The 14,358-nt window shown below is 39.6% G+C and overlaps 4 protein-coding genes across 4 annotated transcripts; 2 read left to right on the top strand and 2 right to left on the bottom strand.

The window, feature by feature from the left end:
• Positions 1 to 287: 287 nt before the first annotated feature.
• Positions 288 to 1,701, top strand: MELLADRAFT_94033 (uncharacterized protein; the record flags this gene model as incomplete). Its single annotated transcript, XM_007416791.1, has 3 exons — positions 288 to 712; positions 795 to 1,495; positions 1,610 to 1,701. 3 exons carry the CDS (start codon positions 288 to 290, stop codon positions 1,699 to 1,701), a joined length of 1,218 nt encoding a protein of 405 aa, XP_007416853.1.
• Positions 1,702 to 1,907: 206 nt separating this feature from the next.
• On the bottom strand, positions 1,908 to 3,281 carry MELLADRAFT_73302 (uncharacterized protein; the record flags this gene model as incomplete). The annotated part of the gene is made up of 2 exons (XM_007416764.1): positions 1,908 to 3,058; positions 3,149 to 3,281. 2 exons carry the CDS (start codon positions 3,209 to 3,211, stop codon positions 2,174 to 2,176), a joined length of 948 nt encoding a protein of 315 aa, XP_007416826.1.
• Positions 3,282 to 5,819: 2,538 nt separating this feature from the next.
• On the top strand, positions 5,820 to 6,730 carry MELLADRAFT_124241 (uncharacterized protein; the record flags this gene model as incomplete). Its single annotated transcript, XM_007416806.1, has 5 exons — positions 5,820 to 5,964; positions 6,096 to 6,173; positions 6,244 to 6,357; positions 6,545 to 6,613; positions 6,696 to 6,730. The coding sequence occupies 5 exons, from the start codon at positions 5,820 to 5,822 to the stop codon at positions 6,728 to 6,730; spliced, it is 441 nt and encodes a 146-aa protein (XP_007416868.1).
• A 1,073-nt stretch (positions 6,731 to 7,803) lies between these two features.
• Positions 7,804 to 12,561, bottom strand: MELLADRAFT_68270 (uncharacterized protein; the record flags this gene model as incomplete). The annotated part of the gene is made up of 7 exons (XM_007416758.1): positions 7,804 to 9,804; positions 9,875 to 9,911; positions 9,994 to 10,194; positions 10,256 to 11,134; positions 11,199 to 11,614; positions 11,678 to 12,096; positions 12,204 to 12,561. The coding sequence occupies 7 exons, from the start codon at positions 12,559 to 12,561 to the stop codon at positions 7,804 to 7,806; spliced, it is 4,311 nt and encodes a 1,436-aa protein (XP_007416820.1).
• Positions 12,562 to 14,358: the final 1,797 nt, after the last annotated feature.

Raw genomic sequence — 14,358 nt, forward strand, 5'->3', positions numbered from 1 at the left:
AAGGTCCACAAGGTGGGGGCCCACGACGGCAGGGTCATGATACTAGTCCCCGTACAACCATGGCGATCCCAATCAGACTTTATCACTTGAAGGTAAAACGGTCACCAAGTTTAGTTGTATAGGTGTAAGTCGTTTCTTTTCTTTTCTAGATCATTGAAATCTAATCAAACATACTTTTGAATTGAAATAAAATGGTTATATAGTATTCTTTAGGTGGTTTGATTGGTAGATTCTTAATTGGTTTACTACACTCAAGATCGCCTTCATTCTTCACCGAGATCGAACCTATGAATTTCACAACCTTTGCATCCCCATGGATCGGAATCCCACACCACACATCGATCATCGGATCAATTGTTCATTTCTTTGGATCAAGATCATTAAGTAGAACAGGTCAACAATTATACTTAACCGATCGATTCCATAGCTATCCTAAATCGCAATCTTCAAATGATTCGAAATATCCGCTCATCGCTCTCTTGGCTCATCCTGATACTAATTTTTTTAAAGCTTTAGTCAGGTTTAAACAGATTAGGTTATATGCTAATGCGGTTAATGATCGGACTGTGCCTTTTGTGGCCGGTGCAGTTGAGGAACATGATGTGTTTCATTCAGCTCAGAAACTTGGTCAAAGGTTTTTGAAGGATCATGCCGAGTTTAAGAAATGTGAATTGGATGGACTTCAACTTTTGGCTTTGGGAGGGTTAGATATGTAAGTACCAATGTATAAACACTTCATTCGATTCAATCAGATCTCTAAAATTTTGAAATTGGTTCTCTAAATGGGTTTTCAGTCAATTAGATCCAGAATATTCACCTATCATTCAATCCTGTACTTTCAATCCAAACGCGATCCCCTCCCCAACATTTCTCTCAACACTAACGCCAACCCAAACGAAATCGATTTCACAGTACTTACCGAACCTACCCTTTTTCTTCAAACCATCCACCTACCCCTTCAAAGCACCCTACAACTACATCATCGCCATCATTTCTCCGGTCTTAGTACCTGTCTTTGTAACCTATGTTTTAGGTACATTTTTCTTTCAATCACAACAATCTAAGAAACGAATTAAGAAATATAGTGTTGGAGAATTAGGAGATGATGTGAAAAGGTTTAAGAGAGTAGGACTTTTGGATGAGATTGAACATGAGATGATTGAAGAGCTTTCGGGGTTAGGGTCGAGTTTGTTGATTGATCATACTCATCAAACCTCACTGAATGAAGAGAATTTAATCGAATTGGGGGACGAGAATCGGATGACTTCTAGTGGGGTTAGGATGACAAGACATCAAGGGTCTTTGGAAGATAAGAAAGATCTTGGTACTCGCTTGAAGATTGTCCCTGCGGTTGAAGGGAAAGGTGTGAGGTCTGAGCAGCTGGCAAAAGAAAGTGGTTTGACTGCTTTACATTTGGAAATGATTGATCATCTAAATCAGATTCCAGGTGTAGTGAAATACTTTGCATTGTTTCATGAAATTCGTCATTCACATGGTAAGTCACAAACTCTAATCTTTCAAACATTATCAACTCAATCTGATCAAACTTTTTCTTAATGATCTTTCTTTTTTTTCTTTTTTGTTTTTTTTTGTGGCGGTTGTTTGATAGGTGCTATTATTTATAGAGCCATGTTGAATGGAAGTAATGATTCAGGAGGTAGAAATGTGGTAAAACATTGGGTTGATCATTTCTTATTCTAATTTATTGTTTAGAATCACAGCAGACACTGGGTGTTTCTCTTCGAACAACTCGAACAACTCGAACAACTCTAGATTTCTTTTTTGATTGAAGTGTTATAACATGTATCAATCCTTTTTTCGTTTTTAGTTTGTTTTTTCTATAGATTTCATTGTCTTTATTTATGGTTTGTTGTTTTTGATAGAATGGGAAATGAAAAGTTATGTTTATGAAATCATCAGATCACGGTGTAATTCGAAATTGTATATTCTTGATAAAAGAGATCTGGGTTAAACTCAAGTCAAGATACTATTTATTACAAAATGGAAGTAATCAATGGAGGAGAAAAGTTGCCAAGGTATCACTTTAGAATTCTACAAAATGAGTTTAATAGATAATACACCTTACACTTGATTGTTTAAAAAGTCAAATAGAATAGATCCCAAGATGAAAAGAAAGAAATGATAATAAATTGATTAAGAAAAGAAGATGGGTTCATGATTTTTGACGTAAAGTTGAATTCGCTTTAGGTTTACGTTTCTTAAAAAGAACCTTTGTTTCTTCTTCAATCAAAGGTTTACAATCATCAAGTAAATTTAAATCAGGTTTAACCTCATCATCCTCACCATCTAACGATTTACTTTGACCGATCTCCACCGAGTTGGATAAGGTTTCTTCAGATTGAAGTCCATCTAAACGAAAAGGTAAGATCGGTTGAAGTGAATGAACTTCTTCTTCTTGTTTAAGTTGAACGTTTGTCTTTTTCTTGAGTTTGATTTCTAGGTTTTTAGTCGGATCATGGTCTACTTCTGGTTTCCTTTCACCGAATAACTTAGAAGGAGGTTCTAGATCCGAATTAAATTGGTTTGAAAGTTTAGAATGAATGGATTCATTATTAGGAAGTTTGGTGGGTGGGATAGGTCTTGTTGAACTTGCTGGGAGGGGTTTAGGAACCCGTTGAGCGATTTCCCATTTCCCAATAAACCCTTCGGTCATTCGGATTTCTTGTTCAGTGGGAGTTTCTTCATTCGTTCCTTCTTCTGTTTCATGAACTAATCCTAAACTTTTCGCATCACTATAATTCATTAAATCTTGGGCTCCTTTCCATTCTTCTGATTTACTTCCTTTCCATCTTTTCGTTTTCGAGTCTAGATCTTCTTCTTCTGCTTCTTCGTTTAATCGTTTAGAACTCGTACTAGATCGGTCTTGAGTTTCATGTGATAAGTTGGCAGCTAAATTGATCTTTTCAATCATGCGTCTTTCTTCTTCTTTTTCATGATTCGTTCTTTCTTCTTTTTTATAGATATCTCGGATATATCTCTCTAGATTTCCTTTGTGTCTTAATCCATTCTCATGTTGCGCTCTAGAAGGTTTATCATCCTATTATTTTTATTTTATTTTTTGAACGAGAAGAAAAACCATTTCAACTTTGTTAGGTTATTTTGTTATTGATGGTGATTTATGACTTACTCTTATGTAGATTTCACAGTATTTACAATAATATGATTGTTTTGATACCCAATATTCTGTCATGTTTCGAAAGATTTGATTTGATTTGATGTTAAGTAGAAAAGTTGTCGATTTCTTGATGAAGTTCTCTTTGATGAACAGCTTGAAGTTTGAACTCGTATTGGTGAACTTCGAAAACTATCTTACGAATTTCAAGTGTTTTGATTTAGGACTTTAGAGCATCCGCTCGTGCGGTAAGTCGGGTGCGGTAAGGTTAAATTTACCGCAAACGCGGGGTCTTTTCCACACCGGTGAAAAATTAGCCCCGCGGTAGTTAATTTTCGGTCATTTTGCGTTAGCGAATCGGTAAATTTACCAATTGGCTAACGCATGCGGTATCACACATCACGACTTGTTCCCGGCAACTCGACTCCAAAAACAAAACTCAACCAGACCTCCAACACCAAAGTCAACAACCAATATCTCCTTTTCACCACTCACACACGATGAATTCCAAGCCTTACAGTTGCATGAATCAACTCGAGAACGTTCGACACCGATCGATGTCTTCAATTGAAATAAGTCAATCAACCATCTTGAACTCGACTCCAAACCATTCAGATGAAAATGAAAGATGTCTAGATTCATATAGCTATGTAGAGGTCAATATTTAAGAAAATCAACATTAAAAGACCAATCATTGGAGGACTTTTAGGATCAAGTGATACAAATTAAAAATTGAAGTTTGGATTTTTATTTCCTAGTTTTAAATCTTTAAATCTTTTACAAGATCATTATGTGTATTCAGACTCATTAAAAGCTTTCTCGATGTAGTAAAGCCTTTGTTTTTTAATTGGAATTCATGTATTAAGATCTGAACAAACTCATGTTAAATTTGTAATTTTAAATTAAGATCTATCGATCGAGTAGATGAACAGGATGATATCGGGTCTTCATGTGTAGATGGAGTATTAGTATCTTAGTGCAAAGAAGAGAACAGTGCCTCTATCACATGAAAACTGGCCATGAAAGCAGGTGATGTGTACTCAAAAAATTAAAACTTTACCTTACTGCACGACCGGTGCGGAGTACATGCACTAGGGATTGGGCGGACACTGCTTGTTGGTGTCCCAAGCTGCAGTTCAAATTCAATTCAATCCAAAAATGACTGGATATCAGCCACTGTTCAAACGATATCAAAGCCAGCGATTTTTATTTTTCATTTTTTTGGAAGAAAAAAAAGCTGTGTGGCGTGACAATAAGAGCAGCATCCCTCTTGAGCCTACTCGCCTACACCAGCTTAAAAACACTCGTCCGGCCAAACAAGCAGCCTTTTCAAAAGCCTCTTTGTTTGGCTGGCTTAATTCCTGTCACAGGTATCCGCCGGGTAGCTCAGTAAAATGAATCAGGTGAATCAGTGACATCTATTTTGATATGAGTAGCCAAGTTCCGACAACTTCGATGGCGCCAGATCCGCTGGCTACAACTCGGTCGAACTTTTCGCCCAATCCCTACTATCTGTAAAGTTATAAAAGTTACAGCGCTGCTAATGCAAACGAGTGCGAAATTTGGTTGAGTTAAGTAACTTTTTACTTAATGTTGTGTTTGTTACCGCACGTGACCAAATTAACAACCGCAAACGAGTGCGGATGCTCTTAACACCTTAACCTATGGGTTTACACATAGTCTCGAGTACATACCTCATCCAAACCATACTGGTTCAAAGTCACATCCAAGCGTCAAGAAACTTTCATCCATGATGATTCCTTAGACATTGAACCCGATCAAGAGTCTTATGTGTTGTAGGACTTCAAGAAGATCCTTTGGACCTCTTGAGAGCAAATAGCCTTAGAAAATGGACCATAGGAATGTAGCCTTTCTGTCCGCATCATCTTCTTTGATCACTACGTTTTTGCATTTTTATGACTGTCCTTTCTGATGTGGGCTAAGTATACCCAGCTTTACATGGACCGTTTGTATCTCACGCTCACACCCGGCGCCTTTTTCGTGGCCAGGGCTGTGGCCAGGGCCGTGGCCCAGCCCTGCCCAGCCCTGTGTGGCCTGCCCTTGAAACAACTTTTGATCATAGCCCAACTCATCTTCAGGTGCTACTTCCTGCTTAAGGCACTCTTTGAAGGGGAATTAAGCTGAACTTCATGTACTATGAAGGTCATGAAGGGCTTGTGGTGAGGGCCACGCGTGGCCTAAGCCCTGGCCACGGCCATGTGCCCCTCCAGGGCGCCTCGTGGCTTCGGGGCCCCGGGTGTGAGCGTGATTTGTATCATCGTAGTGATCACTGATGTGAAGCCTTATACATAAAAATGAGGCTGTCGACACCTGGACGTGGCCGCGCGAGGGGCGTAGTCAAGCTTACCTCCCTGCCGTTGCGATGAGAAGGGACTTTATTGAGTTTAACATGCTCCGAATTCAATCTTCTTGTGCACACGGGGAGCACGAGGTGAGTGGAATCCTTTTTCAGTAGTCTGCAGGGTCCCTCCTGGTACCTCTTCAGACTTCCATGGCTCTAGTGAGAACAGCCACATACATGTGGTTGAAATACCCAGGTTGATGATATCAAGGCAAACAGCCGGTGGTCTTTTTGCCGTTTCTCAATTGTTCATTTCAGCGAGACTTTGAACTTTCAGTAGCTTTACGACATTTTGAGACAGATTGAAATCTTGTTCTGTCAAGTATGTCTTGGAAAGGGTCGATCCCAATCTTTCATCTTTTACTTGTCTTCTTGCTCGTCGGAAATCTCGGCTCTCATATCTTCGTACATGCCAATGCTCTAGACTGCACCTACGGTTGGGGTTCACCAACCAACAAGCTCCCATATTGTCAGTCCAACATTTTCCTTCGATTCACAGTGACTCACTTCCTTAAAGTCAATCAATGATCTTTTACTTTTCAGGATAGTGTGAACTGACCCTAGACTTTTAACTCCTTGCCGAAATATTCACGCTCCCAGTGTGTCTAGTATCACAAGACTCAGGGGTGATAACCTATCTTTGCGAATGGTGTGGAAGGAATGATAAGCTGATACCATGTGCGATAGATTTTTTCGTTTTCATTCAATGGGTAATGTAAACAGACGGCTTACCTTGGTTTTCACACAGCTGCGAGTGATTGCGTTGATGTGGCTAATACCGTGGTGAACAAGGGAAAGTTATGGACTTGCGACGATGGAATCAAGAATGCCCTCTCCCCTCGGCCAGACGGCAGACAAATCGGTTAGTCTCATCTTGCATGTTGTACCTGAGCCTCATGTACTTTGACGGCGTACATTAATTCAAGAGATCTCAAGATGTCATGAATCCTGAGAAATCAGTGGTACACCTTGAAGGTTTTGTGCAACTTGACTCAACAGATTACTGACTTATTGGAATCACTTTAATTCCTGAACTTTGAAAACAATAGTTTGCCGGCACACCGAACAGGACAAAACAATAAACCCGTACTATTGCAAGACACAGGTTGTGTTTGAACGTACGTATAGGTTCTAGCACTCGTTTGTAGTCAACCATATGATATTCACTTTAAACTTGATAATCTTTGCTATGGAATCTAGAATGCCCGCGCGAAAAGTGCAAGCCACCACATTGATACCTTGCATTCATCACCATGCGGTCGGAATTACAATGTTTTTCTCGCGCATCTATGATTTTGTTGCTTGCAAAAGGTTCTATAAACAGTTCTTGTGAGTTTTGTCTGGTTGAACTCTTTAGCCTCAGGGTTAGGGAAACCATGTCGAAACAAATTCTAGTGGTGTTTTTTGGAATATTTCGTAACCAAACAAAAAGCACAATCTGAATGGCATTTGATAACCATCAATTCCAATCACCTCTTTATACTGAATACACCCCAAAAGAGATATCAAACTCTTGAGAAAATATTGTCTAACTGTTTTTGGCCACATGAATTTTTTTAAACACTTCAAAAGAGCAAAACCTGACTTTCTTTGTCAGGTGCTGGAATACCATCCTAGGATCCTCTCAAATACTGGTGGAATTGGAATGGAAGATAAAATAATTTGAGAACTGGAACTTGCTCAACTTTTCTCCGATGGGTCACTTTAGTGGATGTTTTTATGTTCAGCTCATCTTCATGTTATCATATGTGTGAAACAAGATGGTATGTATGAACCTGATGCAAAAGTTTCTCATACAGTTGTTTGGAAAAAGCTTGTCCAAATTTTTCCGCAAGACTCAAGCAATATGGCAGTGAATCTGTGACAAGCTTTTTGAAAACAACTGTACAAACTTGGATTGAGGTGGGTAGCTCAAAGAATTATGGGCTTGTGAGATGGATTCATCCTTCAACTTGTCTTTCCCAATGCCTAAAGTTCCATGAATATGATTATATTATCCTTGAGACATCTAATAAAACAAATAGAAGAAATTAAATCAATCAATTGAGCCATGTCCAAAGCCCATATCCCTCATTAAAGCAGCTCCTTTGTGCGAGATTTTTATTAAATGGGAAATTTGTGAAAGATCATTTCCTGGAGCCCATAATGAGTATTACATTTGCCAAAAATGATAAAATTAGTTTCTCACTGACTGGAAGTTCCTAAATCTAAGAATTATCACAACACAAGGAAGAACTTTCAAAACAATCATCAGAATAGCATAATATCATTATTAATTTTCTATTTTCCAAGACTCACTTAACAGTCATCAGAGCCATGAGATTAAAAAATGAAGTGTTCTCTTGAGCCACTCAGTGGTAGATAAAGGCGCTTTGAACTGTAGCTCTGAACAATATAAGATCCTTCTCTTTTCAAAGTAAGTTTTTATTTTTAGTTTTGTTTTGTGATCATACCTCTCTAGTTTCTTTTTCCAGTTTACACTTGCAAGTATCTTGGCATTATTGGCCCTGTCTTTTCCTAGCTTCAATGAGTCTCCTATCTCCATAATCAGTTGATGATCAATACCTTCATCAATCCACATCAAATAGTCTCCAAAATGCCACCAAGTGTGCATGTTGTTTCCAACATCATATGAAGATAGGGTATAGATATGGCTTGAGTCCAGGGTTTCAAAGGCCAATATGACAACTTGGAATCTCTCTTGATATAATTTCCAAAGTTCAGGTTGACTTTCTAGCCAAGCTCTTTCATGAGAATCATGCCAAGGCAACACATTGTTTTGAAGTACAAATTTCTCATACAAAATTTCCATCTTCCTTGGGACTTCCTTTGTGTTTTCAAGTGAGGTCCGACCAATATTGAGCTCTCCAAACTCTAATATATCTCCAATAGTCAATAATCTAACCAAGTCTATACCCTGTTTTCTTCCTTCTTGCAATCTTTCTTCATTCCACCACTTAGACAAATCCTTGCGCTTCAACAGGTAGGATATAATTCCCTTCCGTATTTCAAATTCTGAATTCATGATAGCCTCAATGGCCTTGACATCACTTGGCTCTTCATACATAACCTCAATCTTTACACTCATATTTTCCAATTCCATCTTGCTTAGATTTGTGAAATTTGCCCAAGGTATATCAGCTTGAAATGATAATAAGTGTATCTTTATTCTCTGTGGTATCAATCCTCCCTGGTCATTCGTCATCTCTAAAATCTTCAATTGATTGATCTGGCAATACATGGCAGCTGATCTCCTTCCAAATTCAGCATCACTCAAACTTGAGTTATCTTTCATGAAATCCAAGATTTCTTCATTCATTGGTGAAGGCTTGATGTGTTGATATTCCTCCTCAGTCACCTCAATTAGTAAAAACTTCTTTTTGTTCCTCAATCTTAGAATGCTTGAGTAATATTGTGCAGCCTCCTTGTTGCTTTCACTGATTTGCTTCTTGAGTCTTTCTCCAGCAATGAAATTGGATTGTGATGCAGCACTATTTTGATGTGTTGATGACCAAGCTATTTTCTTCAAATCAGACTTTGAATTTGAATTTGAAGATAAATCATGGTACTTGTCCTGGACAACATCTTCCATTCTTTCACTTCCAGAGCTACCACCCAAATCTTCCGGAGGTTTTATTGCTACTCCACCCACTGGAGTTTCTTTAGATCCTTTGGTGACTTCAAAGACTTTACCCTGCAGAACTTCATCATCATAAACCTCTTTTACATTTTCTCCACTGCTTCTTTGATCCCAAATTTTTTTTGCTCTTCTCAATATGGGATCTGGTGTTTTTTTCATACAACCCCAAAGTGAATATACCCGTTCCTGGATTGGTGGTATCTGTGGAAAGTAAATTGAGTGTTTTAGGTCTGATACTTTAGCTGATACTTTTTTCAACATTCCAGGATTTGAGTCAACACTATTCATGGAAGTCTGGGTCTGGGTATTGATACCAGGTGTGTTGATGACTGTGGCCTTTGAACTCAGTTTATCCTTTGAAGCCCATGTTGAAATCCTTCTCAAGACAAGTTCTGGATTGATTTTCATCCAAATCCAAAGTGCAGATAATCTTTGTTTTTTTGATGGGATGTTTTCAATATAGCTTACTAGTTTGAGGTCTGGAAAGATGGAGGACTTGTTCAACAGCCCATAGTTTGATCTAGCCAAAACTTCAGGAGGTGCAATTCCTGTATCTTCATCTGATATGGTACTGCTTGAAGCCTTTAAATCTGCTTTGATGTATGGGGCTCTTTTAGAACCACTCAACCTTTCTTTTTTTTCTTTTGGATGACTTGACACTACTAGGAACTATGAATTTATCTGTGGTCTCCTTGAGATTGTCACTTTCAAGTATCTCAAAGGTGGCCTCTCCAGGTACCTGTTGGTTGAAGTTTAGTTTTTCTGGTGATAAATTCCTAAAGGCAAGGGGTAGAATCTGTTAAGTTGACTCATAGCAACTTCTCACGCAAAAAAGGATTTCCTGAGTTTTGGGCTTACTTGTGATCATGATCCTTTTGTATATCATTTGCTTTTGTGTTTAATTTCACCTTGATTTTCCATCCCTCAGGAGTTTGTTCTGGGCTTTTCAAAGACAGCTTCTTCCCAACTTTTTGAAAATCATCATACTTCCCAATATTTTCACTTGTGTTCCCTTCTTGTAATATCTTCTTAAGAAGTGGTGTTCCTGCTGATTCAGCTCTGTAGATGAAAATAAACTAATCAGATCCCTCCTTCTGAAACAGATCCTGTAAAAACTTACAACCTTTTTACTTCCTTTTGTGCAATCATATCTATAGGACCTTTGTCACAAGGTAGATTGGCACTCTGGTTATCTGTGATCCTTTCAAAACCTGCACCTGGGACCTCAGGGCTCTCTTTCAAACTTGAATTGATCTCTTTCAATGTAGAAAATGTATCTGTAGGCTTTGTTGCATCTGTTGTTGGATGTTTTACAATCTCTTTTTTGACATATTGGTATACATTTTTAGTCTTTTGAAGGGTGCTTGGTTGAGCTTTTCCTTTCCTTCTGTATGCCTTTTGAGTGACTAATTGTGGCAGTGTAATAGATTTCTTGGTCGCACCTGTTGGTGGGCTGTCTGAAGGTTGCTTTGCAGTCTGAATAAAAGTGGTGTCAGACACCAGGTCTTTCTTAAGGGATTCAAGGTTATATAAATCCTTTCTTGTATGAAAAGTCAGGTAACCTGCTGCATCTTTCAGTTTACTGATCCAGAGATCCATGTCAAGAGTTTCTTGACTGATGCGTAATTTGTGTTTGTCCATGGATACTGAATCCTTGCCACTTTGCATCAATCTAGTTATCTCTTCATTGTCTTCTGGTCCAGCTGGCCAGAGTTGCATAATCTTATGGTTTGGATGGGTTGTGTGATGTTCATTTGATAGACACCCAGAAGTGTGTGGTAAATCTTCTTGTGGTTGTTGGCTCACCCAATTTTCTCCAATCAAACCTTTGTCAGTTTGACCAATACTTGTGTTTGGTACAATTCCCTGACTATCATCAATACACTTTGCTACACCACCAGCATTCATGGAAGAAGCTATCAGGTTATTTACATGCCGGCTGGAGTTTGGCCCTGTGGAGTAGTTAGTTCTTTGGATCCTTCTTTGTTTGAATTGAGAGCTGTGTGTATAAAGGATGTTGCTCAGTTTTCTCACAGATGAAACATAGATTGAGGAACCCTCACAAGTCATTCTCCTCAACATTGTTTCGAGTTCTTCCAGAAAGTTTTTTTAAGTCAAATACAGAGGTCTTCCCAATCTCTGATACATTTTTATCTACATGAGGAGGACTAAATCCATTTTCTATTACTGCTTTCTCTTTAGTCTGAATTGTTCTTGTGGGATTCTTCTCTTTGATAGTTTTGCTATTCAAGGGTGAAAATTTGGCCTGAGACCCTATGCCAATTTGCTGAAATTGTGTATCCAGTTGGGTGACTTGAAACCCAGGAGAGTGAGAATATTCTGGCTGGGTATGTGGGGAAGATGAAGTGTTCACCTCGCTAGGAGAAAAGGCAAAGCCACTATTGGGATTTTGACAATGCATCCTTGTGCTATCTTCTGGATATGAGTTGCTAAGTTCTACCTGGCAACTTTCACAAGGCTTTTCATTTTGAAGTATTTCATGATGAGCAAAGAATCATATCAGCTAGAAAAAATTGCTTACCCTATTATTCTGGTCCCAATAGTAGGAAGGTGTGGGCGTGTTATATGATGGATATGCCGGAGCAATCATTGGAGACTGGAAATCAGACAAAAGGTGCATGGAATACGGTGATGAAATTGATACAGCAGGATAATAAGGGACATATGTGATACCAGAGAGAGGATCCACTAAGGGAGGAGGCATATGGTATCCATATTGAATTGAGCAATGCTGTATTGGATGGTCAGAATACAGATATGGTTCAAGATGCTGTTGGCCCATGTCATTAAATTCTCCAAAAGATCTGGAATGGCAATTCAGTGGGGGACTTGAATAGATGGATGCAGGAGAAGCTTCATGATATTCTTCCCCATGACTACATATTGGGTGAGAGTCTTGTGGTCCATTCAAGTGTGTTTGTAATGTGCTTTGTTGGTTTACTGTAGAGTGGATTTTGTGTCCTTGATTGTTTACTTGCCAATTGCCAGTCTACTGGAGCAAAAAATAGACATCAGAAATCATGCATCCAACACCAGAAGACTCGTACAGAGATGCGGCTTGAAGTGATGAATAGTACGTGCCATTTCAGACTGATGGTATATGCCCTGTCCCATATTATGCGCAAGTAATTGGGGTTTTCCTGCTTCAACAGGGTCTGACAATGTATTGTGAGCTGTCCTTTCAGCCTGTCCAGCGCAGGGCTCAGGTGCGTTGTTGATAAGGACGCTTCGCTGAGCGGACCGGATAGACGACGACATCGCTTCCTCTGTTGGAATTGAGTCTCGAGCGGTCTCAGAGGCGAAATGCTCGGTTGTAGACCTAAATGCAGGTTTGTATAAATTCACCGAAACACATCTGTGCTGTGATAACGTCACAAGGATTATAGTCCAATATACCAGAATCATTACTGATGTGAGGATTCTTGATGATGCAGGAAGCGCAGAATTTTTGTATCGTTTAGAAGGAGGTTCTCTTAGCGCTCGCAAATCGATAAGAAGTTGACCAAAGCTGGGCTCTTGAACTTCAACTGTCTACTTGCACTACTGACTTGAGATAAGTTATCATCGCTTATCATAGCACGCGGGGCGCTTGGAGTAGAAACTCGAAGCCTGTTTCTGAAGCGTTTGGGAAGCTGAGTCGTATATCAGAGGAGTTTCAACTTTCGTGTTATTGATATGACTCGCAAGCCTTGGTGATACATGGCGGAGAAATCTGAAGGACTTGAAAAATGCTCCGAACGATAACCTTCTCAGATGAGCTAATTTTAAATTGACTGCTATGCCAGACATACCCTCAGCAACATTTTATAATACGGTGTAAACTAGATGCGGTGTAAAAATCCAAATTTCCCCACCTAAAGTCGAATTTTACACCGGACTAACATTTCGTAAGTCCGTGCAAAGAACAAAGGTGTTAAAACACCGGTGTAAAAGTGATGCATCCGGTCGCGGTGTTCAATTTTCCACCGCTTTATTTGACACCGAATCATCCGGTGTAAAAGATGTAGTGTAAAAATGTATAAGTAATGTCAAAAGTTACATTTTTACACCGAAAAGCTTTACACCGAATGATTTGGTGGAAATAGCCCGGTGCCAAACTCGAAAAAAAGTCGTGCAAAGTGGAATTTTGCACCACTTTTCACGAGTTTTTACACCGTTTCGTATTTGAGCGCCCAATGACCATGTTTTTGATTACAATCAAGATAACAATGAAGCAAAATAAGGAAATAAAAAGATGAAACCATGACATATAAACCCAACTACCACAACCCCCCCCAAAAAGAAAGGAAAACAAACAGCTTCTCCCTCAACGTTTGGCCGCACGCTTTCTTACTGGTTTGTCAGACGGAATCGATTGACTGAACTCATCCCCAGTGTGCCTCTTCGAGCGTCTGGTTTTCGGCACTGATTGGATGGAGGACAATGCCAGTTAACCAAAAGAAATGATGAATCTTTAGCAATAATATTGAGAATCTTACGTCGGTTTATGTCTTCTACTGTAGCCTCCTTTGGTGTATCTTGCTCTCCTTGGTCCGGTAAAGCCAATTTGACCTTGATCTTAAGAGGTTGAGGTTGAGGATTGATGATTATTGACGAACAATCACCCTTTTTGTCATCTGCATGAGGTATGTTAAGAGGTCTGTTCAACTCTAGATTTTCTGCAAGTTCGGGTAGTTCATGATGTTCAAAACTGTCATCAATGCTTTCGGCGTGTTCTTCATCGTCAGAAGCTGGCAGGCCTCCTCCTACCGGAAATTTCTCTGAAGGCATTGAAAAAGGGATTGTTGTGATGTGATCTGGATGCTTCTTCATCATACTCCTGAGTGAATTGGCGATATGCGTGGCTTCATGCTTGAAGGGCATTCGTGAATAGCACACCCAGCTTGTGTGAGCGTGACACCCACCAATGCTGGTCACATCTCGGTCCCCAAGCTGAGAGATACCCCCGTTTTGCATTTCATCATAATGCCAAACACCCAAGATGCCCTCGACTGAGCGCACTACCTTGCACCAGTAATGGTGACTACTCCAGAATCCACGAGTCATCATGAAATATTCGATTGGGCCAATGGAAATGCGTGCTGGGAAATTAGTGCCCTGGAAATCCGCGCGGTCTGGTCCTTCCAAGGCGAGCACATTTTCAAGAAGAAAATAAAGGTGTAAAGGTGCATCACTGGCGTCTATAAGTTGAATCGTGAGGGT

Source organism: Melampsora larici-populina, assembly GCF_000204055.1.
Source record: "Melampsora larici-populina 98AG31 unplaced genomic scaffold MELLAscaffold_64, whole genome shotgun sequence".
Taxonomy (NCBI): Eukaryota; Fungi; Basidiomycota; class Pucciniomycetes; order Pucciniales; family Melampsoraceae; genus Melampsora; species Melampsora laricis-populina.